General features: G+C 34.8%; 1 protein-coding gene and 1 pseudogene across 1 annotated transcript; one reads left to right on the top strand and one right to left on the bottom strand.

Annotated features, from left to right (window-relative positions):
- Positions 1 to 1,238: 1,238 nt before the first annotated feature.
- Positions 1,239 to 10,804, top strand: LOC143539656 (F-box protein At4g22280-like; annotated as a pseudogene).
- An 8,531-nt stretch (positions 10,805 to 19,335) lies between these two features.
- LOC143539654 (cyclin-dependent kinase B1-1-like) lies at positions 19,336 to 19,834 on the bottom strand. The gene is made up of 2 exons (XM_077032910.1): positions 19,520 to 19,834; positions 19,336 to 19,434 (listed from the first exon to the last, which is right to left on the bottom strand). Exons 1-2 carry the CDS (start codon positions 19,832 to 19,834, stop codon positions 19,336 to 19,338), a joined length of 414 nt encoding a protein of 137 aa, XP_076889025.1.
- Between the last annotated feature and the right edge of the window lie 3,405 nt (positions 19,835 to 23,239).

The following is a 23,239-nucleotide window of genomic DNA, read 5'->3' as shown; positions in this document are numbered from 1 at the left end:
TAACCAAAGACTTTCGCTAACAACCCACAACTCTGATGTATTTTCAAAATAGGTACCAACTACAGGTGTCACGCCTAAGCCCTAAGTCGGGGTGTGACACAACGCTTGAGTTTTGTCAGCTGCCCCGACGCAACACGCCAGGTAGAAGAACTAGTTAAATAATAAAATAGACCTTGGCCCCGACCACTCAACTGCTTACACTTTCATCTTCGGTAACCAAAACAACCGTTGACCATCTCCGCTATGTAAACTCTTTACAATTTAGAGTAATCAAATTAAAAAATTCACAATCATAGTCACAATTAACCTCACAATACACTCACAAAATTCTGTTATAACATCTCTAGAAATGTAGGTCGCGTATTTACCCGAAAAAACAAGAACTTTCGTGAAAGACGAAAACCTGCAATTAGCTGGCTATCTCCTAAGTTACAAACTCAAATTCAAAATATTGATGTACATCAAACTCAAGATCTTGATCGATCTTTATTATATTTATATATGGGTATGAGTATTTTAGTAATTTAATCATACATTTAACTGAAAAACTTAATATCATCCAGTTAAATGACTATGAAAATATAAGAGAGCATGCATGTAATTTCTCATAGTTAAAGAACCAAATGTGAAATCCTTCTAAACCACATTGAACATCCGTGTAAAAGATAAAAGGTAAAAAAATGTTGGGCCGGACTTTTTAAGGATGTATTTTAATTTAGGGTAAAAACTGGCTCTCAATCTTAACATTGAAAACTCCGCTAGCAAATCAACGATCTGATATTCGTAGAACATTCACTTCTCTGCAAATCCATCTGTGTGAAGCGATCAGCAAGTTTTGATCTGCAGAAAAAGGTATGTTTTCGCAAGAAAGCCCTAGCGATTGTTCTAGATCATCATCATATCACATATTCCGTTTGATAGGTTTGAAATCATGACCTAATTATTTGTTTTTAGGGCTAAATACATAATAATAATATAATAATCAATCAATCAATCAATTTGCAGGCAGGAGATTTAATCAGTTTAAAGGGATTTTAAAAGAAAAGTGTAGAAGATTTGTTAAAACACCATAGCAGTTCAGTAATTAATGGTCTAGATTTAAGTCGACCTAACCTAAATGTGTATTATTGTATTTTGTTTGGTTTTTAATGAATTTATGTGGGTGGTAATTGACATTTTTCTGGTTCTAGAGTCAAAAACAAGGCCGGTGAATGGATTCTGGACGTGATAGGATGAGAATGAACATAGAAGGCGATAGGCTAAGCGGGTTGCCGGATGATCTGATCCTAAAAATCCTCTCTTTTGTTGGTTTAAAAGATGCTATTGGAACCTGTGTTTTGTCATCAAGATGGAGGTGTGTGTGGACTTCAATTCCACATCTTAGTTTCTCAAGTGACGATTTCCGTACCATGGACAAGTTCTTCGACTTTGTTACCCATGTCCTATCTCGTCGAAACAATCAAGCTCCGCTGTCTTCTTTCAAACTTTATGCTAGTGGAATGGATGGCTGCGGTGCTGCCCGGATTATAAACCATGCATTCTCCCTCAATGCCCAACAAGTGAACATTGCATTTATGTCTCAATTTGTTCCGTGGTTGTTTAATCACAAGCACACAGGATACCCTTTATCCTTTTCAAGTTCACCTACTCATCCCAAACATCTCACTTTGACTTGGCGTTCTTTAAGCGATTACGCTATACTCACATCAACACGAGAGCTTTCATATTTAACAACATTGAGTCTTAATTTTATCACATTACATGATGGGTTTCTCTCCATGTGCCCCAACTTGGAGAGTCTGACCTTAAATTGCTGCAAAATGACGGGATCAAACGCTCTAAGGATTAGTCATCCTCGGCTTTCTAATCTCAAGCTTGAGGAGGCAGGCACTGTATTTAGAGTCGACGTGGTTACACCTCAACTGAAAAGTCTGACTATTTTAAAGTCCCATGGATATTATGGAATTTCTGCTCCTAAGCTTGCTTCGTTGCTCATTAGAGGTGAGTGTCCTTCCATGTTCTCAGCGGAAGCTTTCGATTTTTTGGAAGAAGCACAACTCTCTTTTTATCATTTAAGGAGCAAAGATGCTCCTACTATTATTTGTATCATTCAAAAGTTCCCCAATGTCAAACTTCTTTCACTCACCAGAGATTATTCAGGTTAGCTTTTTAGACATGAGTTATTCTGTTGTGTTTTGTGTATAGTGTGTTTTCTTGAATACAATTTTCTGCAGCTTTTGAATGCATCCCTGAGACTAATCTCACGCCAACCTTCCCCACTTGTTAACTTAAAGACTTTAAAGATTCTTCCAAAATTGTATTGTTTTTTGATGCACACGTACAAATTTACGAGAGTTATTGTGTCTACTGAAGTAAAAAACTATTTGCTAAGTGGTTCTTCAAAAGCCACCTTGACTGAGGTATGTATTATTACTGTTCAAGAATTACATTACAATGTGTATATATATAAAACCAACCTTATGACATAATTACAGGAGTTGCACGAGCAATGTTGTGATGTAGCTGCGAGTGGTGATCTAGACTTTTTGTTGATGCTATAATATTTTCTATCTTTGATTCAGGTTTCTTTCTTTATCATCTTCTTCTGCAATGGTCATCTCCTGCACTACCTAGCTATTCTTATTTAGTTCTTATGTTTGGAACCAAATTAATTAAGTTTATCTTGCTATGTTTGGAACCCAATATAGTTTATCTTGTTATAACTATATTACGTTTATCTTGTTATGTTTAGAACCAAATTTGCATGCTGTTGGTCTTGGGTTTAGCACTACTCGAATTGCATAATTTTCATACTCAAGTTTCTAGACTGGTGGCATAACATCACATGCACGAATCGTGTTTTCAGAATAGTGCTAACCCAAGCCGAATCCCAACCAGAGTAACCCGAGACTGACTCACCCTTTAACAGTCTAGTTACGGGGTTTTAGTATCCAAAATGTTTGGTTTCAGTCTCGGGCCGGTTTGGAAATTCTACATATGAACAAAGGGAAGAGTGGCGGCTGTCATACATACGGAATTCAATATTGGGTACTATAGTATCATCTATTTGATTAGGGGTTCTTATTTCTTGTTGAGACCAAATTAAGCATTGTGCACAATGTTGGTGCAGCTTGTTTTATTATGCGAGTTCATATGTCTGTCTGTTACTTTGTTGAAGCTCCTTTTTTTTTGTCACAGGACGGGGAGGGGAGTAGATTAAAGAAGCTTCAAATCTTAAGGAACAACAGTGATAATTATAAGTCATATAGTCGCGTGCTACAAGTATTTGGTGCTGGTTTTTAGGTTGTGAGCTTGTTCAAGTTATAGACATTTGGTTTTAATTATGTCATGTTTTTTGTTAATTGACTATTTTAGCTGCATGTACTACTTTTTATTTATATGATTGTTCTTTTATGAAAAGGCATAAACACATGAATCAAATCCAATATATCGGATGATTGTTATGATCTGGATAAATGGAATTTTTGATGGTTTAGGGGATTTAGCTAAAAAAGAAGTGTTTTAGGTAGTTGACCACGCTTTAATTACTTCTAGGTGTTCCGTTATCTCACATAGCGGAGCTAGGAGCCAGGTCGTCAAATACACCAATATGGGACTCCATATCAGCTTGGGTGGTGACGTGGGATCAGATGGAGCCCACTATGGAGGTCCAGGTCCAAAAATAATATAACAAGGACTATCTGATGCATGCAAAGAGCAGAGATATAACAAAGCTTGAACCGATATGGATATCAATAAAAAATTGTTCAAATTCATCTCAAGGAAGAGTTTATAAGAAGGTTTGTTTGAAGGAGCCACAAAGTGTTTTTTCATGGTAAAAGTTTTATATTTTTTTTCTTTTAAATGATTGTTTATCCTTGTATTTATTTTAAATATGTTATCATTTTTTTTTCAACTTTTATAGATGGAGACAGAGATTGAAATGCTATGGTTCAACTCATCGATTTGTTAGCACTCGAGACAGTTTATTAGCACAATAACGTGTTTTTGAGGTGACGGTGACACTATAAAAATGTCATGTGTCATCGTCGGATTTTATGGTGATGCCATTTAATGAAGGCTTACAATCCAACGTTTCACACCAAAACCAACTATGAATGAAGGCCCAATACTTCTTCATGGCCATGTCTAAGTAGCCTCGTATGTGCCATAAGAGATCTAAGTCAAAACTCTCAAACGAGGCCCTAATGAGAGGAATGCGGATGCTCAAACTAACTAACCGGGATTTTTATCACCTATGAAAAAGTTTGAAAAAATGATTTTTTTGGCGACTTTGAACGGCAATAAGTAACACGTTTAATCAAGCCGATACTATATGGGCTACTAAGCTCCGAACAAGCCCCAAACAAGGCCCTTACGAGAGAGATGGTTACTCAAACTAACAAATTCCTGATTTTTATCACCTATAAAACAAGTTTTAGAAAAACGTTATTTTAGCACAAAAGTCAAAGGCCTAAAAGGAGTAAAATAACTTTTTGATTAAACATACCACCTAAAAAAGCACAAAAGTCTCAAATTCAATGGGCTTATGGTTGGGCTGGAAGAGTGGAAGGTGTGTTCTTCCTTTTAGTTGTCTTAACTCGGCTCACCTGGCATCAAAGTTGGCACACGTACAAGGAAAGATCCCACAGAGAGCGACCTTTCCATCGGGCTTAAGAAAACCCCCTTGGAGAGATGCACCTAAAAGGCAAATGATGTCTAACTCAGTTGGTCTTTCGCCCCTAAGTTAGATTAATGCATCAAGGGTTTTACCCATGAGAGACCATAAAGGTTTGCAATTCAATGATTTTATGACCTTAAGGAAATGTTTTTGTGTTGAAATATTTAATAATCCAAATGGCAATTCTATATTGTTTATTTATTGCATGACTAGGTAAGAAAAGCGAGAAAAGTAGGTTGAAAGCGGTGAAAGGTGAAATAAGAAAAGCATGAAAGATAGGTTGGGTTGAGTTCACAAAATTGTGGCACATGATAGTGGATAATAAGTCTAGTTTGAAGTACTAAAACTTGTCAAAATTACACGAGGCCACTAGGGTTGGAAATTAGACTTGTAGTATATTTTAGACTCCTAAAATGTCCATTTTGGTTGAGTACTCACTAAACTAGGTTCAATGTTTGCGATATGTGAACACAATATGGGATTAAGTGGATCAAAGCATCTTTGGCAGCGCAGGAAAATTGAAGCCTAAGTCCGGATGTGATACCCAGAGTAGTATATTCGTTGTTGGGTAGTAATTGTATTAGTTGCTTATATATTATTGGATATGTCATGTAATAATTATAAATGTTGTGTAGATTTTATGTTCTATGGAGCTACATGTAAGCCCAATATTTGGGGTAGTCAGGTGCATAATATTAGATGGGCCGGGTTATAGTGTCGGATCCGTTTGCATATGTAGATGACTAGATGCCCCTAATACGTCGCGACATCTTAGTTTAAAATTGTTCATATCCTTTAATCGGATTTGAGCTTGTATTTTTATGCCATAGCACTTTTACAATTGCACTATAACACAAAGGCTTTTGTTTCCGGGTATCTTCTTGGTTACAAGAAAGTGTTTTGTAAAATTATCATTCACTAATCCAATTTAGTTCCAATCAGATTGATGCGGATGTACTAATATGTTAGTTGTATTACCCAAATTGAAACTTAGAAGCTTTTATTACATAGCGAGGCAAGCGTAACACAACTCGTCAAAGTTGAAGTACAAGCTAAAATAAATTACATATAACACATTTTGTGTTACAGACTGAAACCATCTTAAGGTATAAAACTTGTCTCGCATCAGTTGAATGCAGTAGCGGATCCAAAATTTTTTTCCAGTGGCTGCAATGTTTTTAAACATAAAAAATTTGGGCCGGTTCAACAGTTCGCTACAGGTAAGGCTCATAACATAATAAAAATACGATACAATAATTGAAAACAACATTCATGAAAATAACTCATCAACATTTAATAGAATCCAGTTTTTACTCAGCAAAAGATATTGTCATCCTTATACAGATAAAAGATCAAAACCATCGGGTCCAAGTAAAGGAACATCATGAGCCAAATTATGAGGTTTGCCCTGAGGATAATCATTTCCCCAAAACTACTGGTATTAGTACAAGGTTTGAGAATCAAGCTTTTGTTGCTTACGATAATCCAAAAAATATATCTAGTAATTTATCCTTTGTTGTGGATGATTTGCAATATATAGATCCAGTGGATTTGGGGGAAATGGAGATTTCAAACTCACTAGCTTTACTAACACTCAGAACAAAAAAGTTCTATAAAGGAACTATAAGAAAATTTCCAAAGATTAACAATATGACAAAAGGTTGGCTTTGCCAAGTCGAGAATGACATGTCACAAATGCAAAAAACTATGACACTTTGCCAAAGAATGCAGAACTCATTTGCAGACAAATCCCAATCAAAGCCAACTTTTGTAACCTACCCAAATTCTCCATCTCACTCAAACAAAGCTTCAACATTTATATATAGCATTACACTATAATTTGAATGTTTAGCTTGTAACATTGGTATCAAAACCAACCTTGTAGTGGTAACCCACGGAGTAGTGGCTTGGATGAAGCTAGTCGTGACCAACGTGGATATGCCTAGATGAAGCCAGCCGTGACAAATGGGTGAAGAAACCCATTTGGCTTAAGAACCTTACATCAATTGTCTATACAACTAATGTGGGACAAATATCATGCTTTGCAATGGTTACAGTCCGTAACATTTTAAGTGCACTCTGTTCCATGTTCTAGGAATTATATTCCTGAGTGAAAACATGCGAACCATTATCATTTGTGTCGACCACTACATATGTTCCTTCCCATCATGGGCCAAGTTTTCCTTAGAGGCTCCATCTGACTAGCTAGCCACATTACTCTGCAAAACCAATGCTATCTCTTACATCATTCAACTTTCATCTAAGAGTAAAAAATATAAATCAAAAACTCAAAAACAAGTAAAAAAAAAAACTAAAATATTTCTCCCGTCATCCTGGTTAAAAAAAAACAGATGTTAAGGAAAAAATATCAGTTAACTTGATTATACTTCAGCATTTTATGAAAAACAACAAGCATGAAAATAACTCATCAACATTTAACAAAATCTAGTTTTTACTCAGCAAAGCCATCAGGTCCAAGTAAAGGAACAACATGAGCCAAAATATGAGGTTTGCACTAAGGATAATCATTTCCCCGAAACTACTGATATTGGTACATGGTTTGAGAATCAAGCTTTTGTTCCTTATGATAATCCAAAAAATATATCTAGCAATTTATCATTTATTGTGGATGATTTGCAATACATAGATCTAGTGGATTTGGAGGAAATGGAGATTTCGAACTCACTAGTTTTACTAACAGTTAGAACAAACAAGGTCTATAAAGGAACTGGAAGAAAACATCTTTGGCAGCGTAGGAAAATTGAAGCCTAAGTCCGGTTGTGATACCCAGAGTATTATATTCGTTGTTGGGTAGTAATTTTATTAGTTGTTTATATATTATTGGATATGTCATGTGATAATTATAAATGTTGTGTAGATTTTATGTTCTATGGAGCTACATGTAAGCCCAATATTTGGGGTAGTCAGGTGCATAATATTAGATGGGCCGGGTTATAGTATCGGATCCGTTTGCATACGTAGATGACTAGATGCCCCTGATACGTCGTGACATCTTAGTTTAAAATTGTTCATATCCTTTAATCAGATTTGAGCTTGTATTTTTATGCCATAGCACTTTTACTATTGCATTATAACACTAAGGCTTTTGTTTCGGGGTATCTTCTTGGTTACTAGTATGTTAGCTGTATTACCCAAATTGAAACTTAGAAACTTTTATTATATAGCAAGGCAAGCGTAACACATCTCGTCAAAGTACGAAGTACAAGCTAAAATAAATTACATGTAACACATTTTGTGTTACAGACTGAAACCATTGCAAGATATGAAACTTGTCTCGCATTAGTTGTATGCAGTAGCGAATCTAGAAATTTTTTCCAGTGGGTGCACTGTTTTTAAACATAAAAATTTAGCTCGGTTCGATAATTTGCTACGGGTAAGGTTCATAACATAATAAAAATATGTTACAATAATAATAAAAAAAATCGCCATTAGATATAATAAAATGGCATAAATTACACATATTTGATCATTAATATTTTGAGGCACAAATAATAAGATTAAAAAGCAGATTCCTCTTTTAGTTAATTCTATATGGCCAATAATATGTTTAATTAGTTAATTCTATATGGCCAATAATATGTTTAGTTAATTGAGCATTTGAACCCAAGGGCCTCTTGAGTCAAATAGTTAGGCTTATATAGGGACAAGATATTATACAAATAGGGATAAAATTGAGAAAGATGAGGATGATTTTTACCTTAAAAAAACCTCTGAATAGATAATAAAAAAATTAATAAAAAAAAGAATAACTCAAAATATATATATAAAAACTAAAATATTTCTCTTGTCGTCCTCGTTAAAAAAAGACACAATGTTAAGAAAAAAACACCATTGAATCTTTTTATTTATTATTGTCCTTTTTATTTATTTTCTCATTGATTGTATCAATTTTCCTTAACATTGTTTCTTTTTTCTTGAGATTATGTTATATTACGCGGCATTGTGTTATATTTTGTGATCTATTGTATCTTTTTTTATTTATCATTGTGTTTTTCTTTGTTATTGTGTTTCTTTTTTTCTCGGCATTGTATCTTTTTTTTAACAAAAAAGACAGAAAACATTTTAGCTTTTTTTGTTTTTTATCTATTTTAAGTTATGAATTTTTTTTTCCTTTAATTTTTTTGAGAGGTTTTTTTAAACCACAAATTTTTCTCACACTTCTCATTTTTGTCTTTTATATTTTAAAATTTTCCTTATAATATATGGTTCTTTCTAGCTACAAGTTATAAATCTAAATTCCATAGCTTTATAAGCTTTGGTATAAAATTAATACAATTTGTTGATTGTGTATTTTCTCAAAAAAATACTTACGAATACACCCCTCATTTCTATTAACTAAAAAACTGAAAAATGAAAACAATCGAGTATTGAATAACATGTGGACCAGCAAGGAGGAGGCCATGTTAAATAAAAAAAATTTTAAAAAGTGATATAGCAAGGTATATCACAAGGATCGAACTAAAGACCTATGCATTATTAGGATTTAATACCTTAGTCACTCCATCACTTTTCTAGTATAGTTATGGGATGCACTCCATTTTAATAATGGGCGCACTTCAGATTTTATATATAATATTACACTATAATTTGAATGTTTAGCTTGTAACATTGGTATCAAAACCAACCTTGGAGTGGTAACCCACAGAGTAGCGACTTGGATGAAGCCAGTCGTGACCAACGTGGCTATGCCTAGATGAAGCCAGTCGTGACCAATGGGTGAAGAAACTCATTTGGCTTAAACATCTCACATCAATTGTCCATACAACTGATGTGGGACAAATATCATACTTTGCAATGATTGCAGTCCATTACATTTTAAGCACACTATGTTCCATGTTCTCGAAATTAGATTCATGAGTGAGAACATGCAAACCATTATCATTTGCTTCGACCACCATATATGTTCCTTTCCATCGTGGGCCAAGTTTTCCTTGAGGCTCCATGTGACTAACTAGCCACATTACTTAGCAAAACATACTTCTCTCTCTTACATCATTCAACTTTCATCCAATATAAATCAAAAACTAAAAAACAAGTAAAAAGAATATAAAATGTTTTTCCCGTCATCCTCATCCAAAATAATAATAATAATAATAAAAGACAAATGTTAAGGAAAAAATATCATTTAACATGGTTATACTTCAGCATTTTCTGAAAAACAACAATCATGAAAATAACTCATCAACATTTAACAGAATCCAATTTTTACTCAGCAACAGACATTGTCATCCTTATACTGATAAAAGATCAAAACCATCAGGTCCAATTAAAGGAACAACATGAGCCAAATTATGAGGTTTGCATTGAGGACAGCCATTTCCCCAAAACTACTGGTATTGGTACATGGTTTGAAAACCAAGCTGTTGTTGCTTATGATAATGCAAAAAAATACATCTAGCAATTTATCCTTTGTTGTGGATGATTTATATATAGATCCAGTGGATTTGAAGGAAATGGAGATTTCAAACTCACTAGCTTTACTAACGGTAAGAACAAACAAGTTCTATAAAGGAAACAGAAGAAAATTTCCAAGGATTAACAATAGGATAAAATGGTTGGTTTTGACAAGTCAAAAATGACATGTCATAAATGTAACAAACTATGACACTTTGCCAAAGAATGCAGAACTCATTTGCAGACAAGTCCCAATCAAAGCCAGCTTTTATAACCTACCGAAATTCTCCATCTCACTCAAATTCTCACCAACAAAGCTTCAACAATCATTCCGCAACACATTTTATTCAAACCTCAATTATGCATAATACTGTTCCTCAGTATCAATAATTGCAAATTCCTCAAATGCAACCAATGTAGTTTGTCCAAACTCCTATTAAGCCAATCTCACCGCAAAGTCAAATTCCTAATACCTCTGCACCTGGATCATCATCCTCAAACCAAAATACCCCTAAGACAAGTCTCTTTACTCAAGGGTATGTGGGCAGGATTAGTCTTCTTGAAGAAATGAGTTCCAAGGATCTTGCACTGGAAACTTTTGATGCTGAAAATGGAGATGATACTTATGTTGAATCAGCTAAAGAAAAGAAGATGAAGTATGAGTATAATGAAGATGCTAATGGAACTACAACAAGAATTACACCTTAAGCAAGTGACTAAATCAGATGAAAAGGCATTTGCAGCTGCAGTTAATGAGGTAACTCATAAAGTGTGTCAAAAGTTTTGTCTTTATAGTTGTATTATTGCATTTGCCAACATTAAATTAGCAAACATGAAGATGATAAAACAAGTAATCGAACTTGAATAAGTTGTTTCAAAAACTCATGTAGCTATGCGCTGAACATAAAGGTCGTGAGTCCTTATAAAAAACTCATACGGCTACGCGTTGAACATAAACGTTGGGAATCCTTATAAAAAACCCATACGGCGTGGAATCCTTGCCGCCAAGTCGCGGAACCCTTGCGTCAAAGGCTTGGAACCCTCGCGGCCAAGTCCCAGAACACTAACAATAACACATGTTTGGTTACAAGTTCCTCAAGTAAGTGAATTACTTCACAAGTTTTTACAACAACCTCAAACTTTTCGCTCATATTGATTTTGGTTTATATATAAACAAAATAAAACAAAACAAAAAGTTTGAGTATATAAGATTTGCGTTAAAAAATTTCACAAAAAGTTAAGTGCTTATATTAATGCAAAACATATGGCTACGCGCCAAACATAAAAGTTGGGCATCTTATAATAAGCCCAAGGATGGAAACCTTATAATTCACCCATACGGCTATGGGCCGAATATAGGTTGGACACCTCATAATAAGCCCCGCATGACTGACACCCGCATACTATGGACACACTTCGCACGCCAGACACGCTCTGTTACACCTAAATATGCTATCATGATTTAGAACCTTTTACAACCCGAAAGCAAGGTAGACATATATGTAAAGGGTACATACGGGAAACACTGAGTAAAAAAAAACCATTAATCCTCACCTCTGAACACTCCTCATAAGTACAGAACTCCACCTAACCGCTTGCACACCTAGGAGCAGCACTGAACTGGGGAGAGTTGTAAGGGTAGGGTACGTCAAAACCCGGTACGACCTTTTATTTATTACATTATGTATTATATTTATTGCATTATTATAGTCTACTAACTAAAACCCAACGGGTTGGGGGGTTTGTGGAGGTAACCCCTAACCAGGCTTGGCCCAACATGGTTAGGGTTTCAGGTGGTATCCATGAAGTTCCTATATAAGGGGTCTTCAACTCTCATTTGAAGGATTTTCTTTTGGACCCTTGGCCTCCAACATATTTTTGTGTTTGTAAAAAAGAGGAAACTCTTAGCAGTCACCTCCACTCACCTACTATTTCATGGCAGGTCTCAAGCAACCGGAGAAGAAAATGAAGTCGTAGGTTCATTCATCTCAAAGACGGAGAACATCGACATGGATCCGACACAGATTAATCCCATGTTTCTTCAAATACTAACCAAAAATGCAACCGCCCATATATCAACACAAGTGAACTTAACAAATGATCCTAACAACACCTCGGGAGCCATATACCAAGGCGTAACAATCTACAAAATAAAAATTGGCATTATAATATAATTTTGACCAAAAGTATTAACATCAAATAAATAGGAATAGGAAGAAGATAAAAACCTCATCAGTATACGGTGTGTCTGGAAGAGTAAAAGCTCTACCGAGCCCAAGATCAGCTATCTTCAGTGTCACATCCCCCTCGTTTTGTTCAATTAACAAGTATACTGGTTTCAAATCACGATGAAGAACTCCGAGGCTGTGGCAATAAGCAACGCCTTGACATAAATGATATAAAATGGTTCGGATTTTTGAACGATCAACAGGCTTGGAACCTATGTGTATCTTCAAATCGGTGTCAAAATAATCCAAGACGAGATAAAGGTAATTATCAAAGTGATCAATATCAAGGAGACAAACCACGTGACCGGAACCGTGGAGCAGCTAAACAATCTTGCACTTTTTTGAACAATCTTATCAATGTATGGATTATGACAAAAACAGGTCATGCATCCCCATAACTATCACTAAATGACTCCCGAATAAAAAAAATGATGTTAACAAAGAACCTTACCGTAGTTTTGGGCCATCTCCCTTTACCTGCATCATAGAATATAATCAATAATCCAAGTCATGACACAGTAATTAGCCAAAAAAAAAATAAAATATAAATAACAAGCCTGATATCAATAACAAACCTGATCCAGTTTTTGTTGCCCTTGATCCGTGTCTATCCGAATGCCCTTTAAAGCTACACTTTACTTGTGACCAGATTAGTCACTTAATTTCTGCGGACCTGAAATATAATTTGCCAAAAATTAAAATCTTAGTTTTAAAATAAAGATTCCGATCAGTGGCGGATCTAGACATAAATCTTAGGGGTAACGTTTAAATTTTTTTTTACCATATTTCATACAATGTAAACGAAACAAATGTAGAAACACGATAATAAATATAATTAAACACATGGGTGCAAATTTCTCCTCTTCGGTTTTTGAAAGTTGGACTCGAGTCATTGCACCCTCTTTTTTTTATCAAGCGTTTCTTTTTCGACCGCACAAATTAAATCATTGTTCAAATACTCATCACCAATTTGCTTGCGCAAACCCGCATTGATAAGCTTCATTTTAGAAAAACATATTTCAACATTTGCAGTTGCACTCGGTAAAACCAACACTAGTTTCAATATTCGATAAACCAAAGAAAAAGTGGTGTGCTTTCCGGTTTCCACCATTACACGAGCAAGGTCACACATTCCACTCAATCTTGCAAATTTATCTTCTTCCTTTAAAATGTAATAAAAGGTCATATGATCACCTGAAATACACCCTCTTTCTTCATACTAAAATCATTCGGATACATCTCCAAAAATGCCACTATCTTAGATATGTTAAACTTGGAAAACAAATCTCATAGACTTAACCGGATATATTTTCTAACAAACTAGTTAAGACCTCACAAAATCTATTTCCATGTTCTTGAATTTGCATATCCAAAACCGTATTAAAAGCTTCAACCTCAAAATGATGATTTTGTTGAATTTGTTTCTGTTTGATGTTACTCGTTCAAACAAAAGAAAAAAAAGGTTAATGGTTTTTATTGGCTTTAGGCTATAAACTTTGTTTATGCTTTATATGATTTGAACTTTTAAAAAATGATTATTCCGTTGAGCCTATTTCTATTTGATGTTTCTCGTTCAAACAAAAGAAAAAAGGTTAATGTTTTTTTTTTTTTTTTTTTTTTTTTTTTTACTTTGGCCTATCAACTTTGTTTAGGCTTTATTTGATTTGAACTTTTAAATTGGTTGGGCTTTAAACAAATAGGGGTAACAAAATATTTTTTCCAGAGGTAACGAAATACGAAACCGACCCAAAATGGAACAAAAATTACACTATCGACGAAAAGTTTGTCCGCTACCCCTAATTATACTATACACCCGCCACTAATTCCGATAATGCTCTTGAAACTTAGAATGCAACAGATTACCCTAAAAAGTGCAGCCTAACTGTTAAGTTTCAAATCAATTGACCAACAATTTATAATTTCAAAAAAAATAATAATAATAAACCCTTAGCACAAAAGTTCATTTATCAAGCAATATGTACTTGTAACTAAATCGACCCGAATATGTTGCTTGACTTAGATGGTTCTCACTAATAATGTATTAAAAAGCTCGGTAATCCTTTAGATGCAACTAGTTCCATGCCCCATTTCCAAATGAAAAGATTAGATGCAACATGTCCCAGTTTCCAAATGAAAGATTACATGTGAATAAAAAAGGTAAAACTTTCTAATAAGTTTATTTGTATTTCTTTAAAAAAAAACATTAGAAACAAACAGAGCACCTATCTGAATTGGGGGATCCTACATTCCTACTATCTTCCTAACATTTCTGAATTGGGGGATCCTAGAATCTCGAGTGAATCCTCTTCGATTTCAATTCTCTCCTATAAATAAAATCAATCTCGATTTCAGATTTCGATTTAGGGTTCATATCAGATATCTTATAAAATCGATTTTAGGTTAACAGATTTTGCGAAATCGAATTGATTAGGGTTTTACTTACCTTTTGCAACGTATTAATCAGGGTCGGCTCCGAGAAAGCAAAAAAACTTTTGGGCTGAAGGCGAAAATTTTTTTGGGTCTTAAATAAGGGGTATTTTGTTGGGTTTAAAAAGATTAATTTTTATATGGGCTTAGATGGTTATAATTTGAGTTGTGTAAAAAACTTTTGTATGAAAAAAAAATTAAACAAGTCACAAGTGTGATTAGAACCCACAACCTCTTGATTGTGAGTAACACCCATTTGCCACTAGACCAAACAAATGGTTACATAATCTATTGTATCTTTTTTTATTTATCATTGTGTGTGTTTTTTTTTTGTTATTGTGTTTCTTTTTTTCTCGGCATTGTATCTTTTTTTTTTAACAAAAAAGACAGGAAACATTTTAGCTTTTTTTTGTTTTTTTATCTACATTTTGAGTTATGAATTTTTTTTTTCTTTAATTTTTTTGAGAGGTTGTTTAAACCACAAATTTTTCTCACACTTCTCATTTTTGTCTTTTATATTTTAAAATTTTCCTTATTATATATGGTTCTTTCTAGCTACAAGTTATAAATCTAAATTCCATAGCTATATAAGCTTTGGTATAAAAGTAATACAATTTGTTGATTGTTCTATGTATTTTCTCAAAAAATACTTACGAATACACCCCTCATTTCTATTAACCAAAAAACTGAGAAATGAAAACAATTGAGTATTGAATAACTTGTGGACCAGAAAGGAGGAGGCCATGTTAAAAGAAAAAAACTTTAAAAACGTGATATAACAAGGTATATCACAAGGATCTAACACAACCTATGCATTAGGATTTAATACCTTAGTCACTCCATCACCTTTCTAGTGTAGTTATGGGTTGCACTCCATTTTTATAATGGGTGCGCTTCAGATTTTGTATATAACATTACACTATAATTTGAATGTTTAGCTTGTAACATTGGTATTAAAACCAACCTTAGAGTGGTAACCCACGGAGTAGTGGCTTGGATGAAGCTAGCCGTGACCAACGTGGCTAAGCCTAGATGAAGCTAGCCATGACCAATAGGTGAAGAAACCCATTTGGCTTAAATACCTCACATCAATTGTCCATACAACTGATGTGGGACAAATATTATACTTTTCAATGGCTGCAGTCCATAACATTTTAAGTGCACTCTGTTCCATGTTCTTGAAATTAGATTCTTGAGTGAGAACATGCAAACCATTATCGTTTGCTTCGACCACCATATATGTTCCTTTCCATCATGGGCCAAGTTTTCCTTGAGGCTCCATGTGATTAGCTAGCCGCATTACTTTGCAAAACATACTTCGATCTCTTACTATCGTTCAACTTTCATCCAAGGGTAAAATATATAAATCAAAACTAAAAAACAAGTAAAAAAATCTAAAATATTTCTCCCTTCATCCTCATTCAAAAAAAACAAAACAAAACAAAAGACAAATGTTAAGAAAAAAATATCATTTAACATTGTTATACTTAAGCATTTTCTGAAAAACAGCAATCATGAAAATAAGGGGGTGTTTGTTTTTTCTTCAAACATCTTCAAGGGAGCTAATGTCTGCACGCGCGCAGACATTACCCTTGAAGACTGTTTGTTTTTTTTCTTAAAACAGATCTTAAGTTATCTTCTTTCATCTTAAAAGAAAAGCAAAGAAATCTTGCTTAAAACATCTTCGCAAAAAAATCATACTCTTATCCCTTTGAAGCCACCCTCTCATCCACTCCTCCCACCACTGTCCGCCACCACCACCCACCGTACGCCACCACCACCATCCCCCACTGCCACCGTCCACCACCATCCACCGCCACTACCCACCGTCCGCCGCCACTACCAGCATCCACCACCACTACCCATCGTCCGCCACCACCACCACCACCACCATCCATCACAGCCACCACCAATCACCACCGTCCACCACCCACCACAACCGTTCATCACCACCACCACCCACTGTCGGACGCCATCACCGTCAACTACCACCGTCCACCACCCACCAAAACCGTCCATTACCACCACCCACTGTCCACCACCACCATCCATCGCCACTACCCACCATCCGCCGCCACAATTTTATTATTATATTTTCTATGTAACTTGAATAAATGACTTCTATCTTGTGAGATAAGTTTGACAGTTATGCAGACAGTATCAGCTTATAAAAACAAACAGTCTTATATTTTCAGCTTGCAGATCTTCAGACCACATCTTCAGTTGCAGACATGAAAACAGATGAAATCAGCTTGCAGACAGTTTATGTCTGCAAAAACAAACAGCACCTAACTCATCAACATTTAACAGAATCCAGTTTTTACTCAGCAAAAGACATTGTCATCCTTATACTGATAAAAGATCAAAACCATCAGGTCCAAGTAAAGGAACAGCATGAGCCAAATTATGAGCTTTGCACTGAGGATAATCATTTCCCCAAAACTACTGGTATTGGTACAGGGTTTGAAAATCAAGCCTTTGTTGCTTATGATAATCCAAAAAATATATCTAGCAATTTATCCTTTGTTGTGGATGATTTTCAATATATAGATCTAGTGGATTTGAAGGAAATGGAGATTTCGAACTCACTAGCTTTACTAACTGTCAGAACAAACAAGTTCTATAAAGGAACTAGAAGAAAATTTCCAAAGGATTAACAATAGGACAAAAAGTTGGTTTTGGCAAGTCGAAAATGACATGTCACAAATATAACAAACTATGACACTTTGCCAAAGAATGCAGAACTCATTTGGAGACAAGTCCCGATCAAAGCCAGTTTTTATAACCTACCCAAATTATCCATCTCACTCAAATTCTCACCAATAAAGCTTCAACAATCATTTCACAACACATTTTGTTCAAACCTCAATTATGCATAATACTGTTCCTCGGTATCAATAATTGCAAATTCCTCAAATGCAATCAATGCAGTTTGTCCAAACTCCTATTCAGCCAATCTCACCACAAAGTCAAATTCCTAATACCTCTGCACCTGGATCATCATCCTCAAACCAAAATACCCTTAAGACAAGTCTCTTTACTCAAGGGTATGTGGGCAGGAGTAGTCTTCTTGAAGAAATGAGTTCCAAGGATCTTGCACTGGAAACTTTTGATGCTGAAAGTGGAGATGATACATATGTTGAATCAGCTAAAGGAAAGAAGATGAAGTCTGAGTTTAATGAAGATGCTAATGGAACTACAACAAGAATTACACCATAAGCTAGTGACTAAATCAGATGAAAAGGCATTTGCAGCTGCAGTTAATGAGGTAACTCATGAAGTGTGTCAAAAGTTTTGTTTTGATAATTGTATTATCGCATTTGCCAACATTAAATTAGCAATCATGAAGATAATAAAACAAGTATCTGAACTTGAATAAGTTGTCTCAAAAACTTATACAGCTACGTGCCGAACATAAAGGTCGGGAATCCTTATAAAAAACACATACAGCTACGCGTCGAACATAAAGGTTGGGAATCCTTATAAAAAACCCATTCGGCGTGGACTCCTTGCGGCCAAGTCGCGAAACCCTTGCGTCAGAGGCGCGAACCCTCGAGTCAGAGGTGTGGAACCCTCGTGGCCAAGTCCCGGAATGCTAACAATATCACATGTTTGGTTACAAGTTCCTCAAGTAAGTAAATTACTTCACAAGTTTTTACAACAACCTCAAAATTTTCGCTTATATTGATTTTGGTTTTTATATATAAACAAAATAAAACAAAACAAAACGTTTGAGTATATAAGATTTACGCTAAAAAATTGCACAAAAAGTTAAGTGCTTATATTAATGAAAAACATATGGCTACACGCCAAACATAAAGTTGGGCACCTTATAATAAGCCCGATGATGGGAACCTTATAATTCACCCATACAGCTATGCGCCGAATATAAGGTTGGGCACCTCATAATAAGCCCCACGCGACTGACACGTTCCGCATACTTTGGACACACTTCGCACGCCGGACACGCTCTGTTACACCTAAATACGCCATCATGATTTAGAACCTTTTACAACCCGAAAGCAAGGTAGACATATATGTAAAAGGGTATGCAGGAAGCACTGAGTCAAAAAACGATTAACCCTCACCTCCGAACACTCCTCGTAAGTCCATAACTCCACCTAACCGCTTCACGCCTAGGAGCAGCACTGGACTAGGGGGGAACTTGTAGGGGTAGGGTACGTCAAAACCCGATTTGGCCTTTTATTAATTATATTATGTATTATATTTATTACATTATTATTATCTACTAACTAAAGCCTGACGGGTTAGGGGTCTGTGGAGGTAACCCCTAACCAGGCCTGGCCCAACATGGTTAGGGTTTCATGATGGTAGCCATGGAGTTCCTATATAAGGGGTCTTCAACTCTCATTTGAAGGATCTCCTTTTGGACCCTTGGCCTTCAACATATTTTTGTGTCTGTAAAAAAGAGGAAACTTTTAGTAGTCACCTCCACTCCCCTACTATTCCATTGCAGATCTCGAGCAACCGGAGAAGAAAATAAAGTCATGGGTTCATTCATCTTGAAGATCGGGGAGCATCAACATGGATCCGACCCGGATTCATCCCATGTTTCTTCAAATACTAACAAAAAATGCAACCAACAGCCCATATATCAACACCAGTGAACTTAACAAATGATCCTAACAACACCTTGGGAGCTCTATACCAAAGCGTAACAATCTACAAAATAAAAATTGGCATTATAATATAATTCTGACCAAAAGTATTAACATCAAATAAATAGGAATATGAAGAAGATAAAAACCTCATCAGTATACGGTGTGTCCGGAAGAGTAAAAGCTCTACGGAGCCCAAGATCAGCTATCTTCAGTGTCGCATCCCCCTCGTTTTGTTCAATTAACAAGTATTCTGGTTTCAAATCACGATGAAGAACTCCAATGTTGTGGCAATAAGCAACGCCTTGACATAACTGATATAAAATGATTCGGATTTTGGAAGGATCAACAGGCTCGGAACCTATGTGTATCTTCAAATCGGTTCCAAAATAATCCAAGACGAGATAAAGGTAATTATCGAAGTGAAGCAATATCAAGGAGACGAACCACGTGACCGGAGCCATGGAGCAGCTAAGAATTCCGATCTTCTAAGGGCGGTGGCCGAGATGCCGTCTTCATCAGCATCACACTGAATCCTCTATATTGCTACAATTTCACCGATTTGTCTGTTCTTTGCTTTGTATACGATCCCTTGAGAGCCTTGGTCAATAAACCCTAAATTTTGGTATTTTTCATCCATGGAAATTGAATAAATGAAGAGCAATAATCGTTGAATAAAATTGAAATTGAAGAAATGAAGAGCAATAATCGTTGAATAAAGTTGAACTGAAGAGCAACAATCATTGAATCGTTGAAATGAAACGGATATCGATATGGCTAGGGTTTGTTAGTCTTTATGCGAATTGTTGAGACTTATATATTTTCTTCATCATCAATAAATTATCCGGTGCGGCCTCGGTGTATAGTAAGATTTCAGAGTTCAAATCAACGGCGATCAAACAACAGAGGGATTTCGTCACTTTGGTGCTTCTAACAGAACGGTAGCGTGGTTTAATATTTGATGGCTTCAACATGTTTTAACTTAAAAGTGTAGTTATTATTATTATTATTTATTTCAACTTTTAACTATTATCAAAATATATTGCTCATATAATATATATCTATATTATTATATTATTAAGGAGGGGTGATGAACAAAAGTCATCCTTTGGTTCTACCAGTAATTGTTTCTAATAAGCTGAATTTTACATATTTAGTTTTCGGTTTCAAGATTCTCAGTTTGGTTCAAATAAATTAACCGAATTCATATATCCATTAACTTTTTAGCCCATATTTTATATAGTCTAATGCCATATATATTTTTTTTCTGATGTATCTCTATTTTGTCCAACATGTGCTTTATTTAATTTTTTAAAACACAAAAGTTGACCTTTATATCGTTTAACCCAATCGTACCATTATTTTCATTTAACTTTGTTTTCTTTATCATTATTATTCGAAATGAAATAATATTGGGAATAAATGTAATGTCGGAAATATGTTTGTGAACATAACATCACCGGAGGCCACATTGAGGTCATACAAAGTGTGTAACCTTCAAAATGGTTTGAAGAGATTACAAGTTAAATTAAAAGAGAGAAAACTGATGAAATTTTTATTTTCATATTTAGAGGAGAAAAAGATAATATTATAACTGAGAGGGTAAGTTTCTTTGTTGTTTCTAAACATTGAAAATCAGAGACCATTTTCAAAAGGGTCATTGTTTGTTCCTTAACGAAATATGAACATAACATAATGAAACTTTTATACTTAGAAACTCATATTTAATATAAGGTTTTTATTAAAGTTTTTCTACGTGTGTAAGTGGTTGTTGCTTGAACTTATGCACTTAATTTTGTGTTTTAGTTATTATTTTTTCTTTATTTTTTTTCAAAAGCTTTTTCTATATATTGGTTGTTCGTTTATTATTACTTTGTTCATATATATATTTTTTAATGTCGTATCAATATTTCTTTCTAGTCGTATCAACTAATTTGGAAACCAAAGATATTGGCAAAGAATGTTGAGAAAGAACAATCGAAGTGGAGAGCAAAAAAACAAGAGGTGGTCTGTTCTTCTTCATAGTTATGTTTGCATGTTTCAGTTATGGGGAGCATGTTCAAGTTCATAGTTTCAGTTGGAGCTACTTATGTTATATCGATTACGAATTGATTAGGATGTTATCATGTATGTATGTTTGTATTCAAAAAATTATCCAAACATGTAATGTATTTGACGTGCTCTATCACAACACAAGGGTAATAATATTTTTAATTAGTTTATTATAAATAAAGTTTATGGCATTATTTAAGGTTAGTGGTTCATCAATATTAATTTGTGAAACTTGGTCATCTAGAACCCCTAACAAGTGCATATACAACTCTACCTACAACTAGAGGCATTTTCAACACACAGTTTGACACTTTTGAATTGTACTTACAGCATTCAAATGAATCTATACTCCTACATGTAAAACACAACCATGAGAAAACAAAATTATACAAGTAATCACTAGAACCAAGGGTCTGGAAAATAGTTGGAACCTTAAATGAATATCAACCGGGCACAAAGGACCATCAGTGGAAAAGCGAAACATTCAATAACGGAGTTTTGTACTTTGTTGTGAAATCCACATATTTTAGGCGACGGGTTCTGTTATTGGCTTTCGATACTCACACGGAGAAATTCATTAATACAACCTTTCCAAAACTTCCAACAAAACCCTCATATGGAGATTTGGTTGTAATTCACAACGAGCCCCACATATTTTCTACTCACGCTTTCCTGTATTGGACCGTAGATTTATGGAAGATGACATGTCACACATGGACAAAAGTATGCCCCCCCCCAAAGGCCTATACTGTTAGGGTTTACCATAACATACATCAACACAACTGGCAAGTTTATGGCCATATCAGATGATAGATTTACTAATAAGATAGACACAATTAACAATGGGCGACGAATCGTACTATCCTTTGTTGTACTATCAAGGACAACAAGCCATTGTTTATACCGAGACTCTAACAACCCCATAATAAAGATTTTCTTTCCCTACAAACTTTGGCTTTCTAGCTTTATCACCCCCTTTATTTTAATCATGTAAACATAGAATTTTGTGTTCATGAAATTATCCTTCTTTTTTTTTCGTTTATTTTTTGTTTTATATGTTTTACTTGGTTTAATGTAGGAGGCAATGGATTTTTTTATGTTCATAGTTGATCTAAACTAATAAATATACCTAACATGTCATTTGCCATTACTTCTACGATTCGAAGACATTCAGATCTTTAATTATATACGACCTGCAGGGAACTCAAAAATTTAATCATCACATAATCAATTTCTAAAAAAAACTTCCTAATTCTTACTAACACATAAGTCTAATGCTTCATGTATATAAAAAAATAAACAATCAAATTCAATACAACGTTTGCATTAGAAATCCAGTATAAATCCCATTATAAATCTATATACATCATACTTAACAAATATATCATCTAAGATCAATCATTATTATGGAATTAAACACACATTCAGTGCTTCATCATCGATAATGTCTCTACCGTTATTTAAGTCTATCAATATCTATCGTTTTCTTAATTCCCATCACATTCCTACTTGTCGGTTTGTAACACCAAATAAAAACTTTTTGTTTCAGCAAGTTAAGTACCAATACTTTATAACATAATCGATCCAATATATATGCATACGCCACTAAGCATGTGCACAATCAAGCCATGCAAACCTATTACACACCACACCAAACACTACAAACCAATACGAGACGATAACTTGTGCTAACCCGTAGCAACGCGCAGACACTTTTGCTAGTTAGTAATAAAGTTATTTAATATATTCTTCTAGATAAAAAGTTTAACTTTCTTAAAATTAGGAAGGATGGTATTTTTGTCATAACAAATTAAACC

This window comes from Bidens hawaiensis, unplaced genomic scaffold (assembly GCF_021521415.1).
Source record: "Bidens hawaiensis isolate Kalapana, Puna unplaced genomic scaffold, B.hawaiensis_p1.1 tig00011963_1, whole genome shotgun sequence".
NCBI classification, from domain to species: domain Eukaryota; kingdom Viridiplantae; phylum Streptophyta; class Magnoliopsida; order Asterales; family Asteraceae; genus Bidens; species Bidens hawaiensis.
Note: the sequence above shows the minus strand (reverse complement) of the source record. Positions and strands in the feature narration are given on the sequence as shown.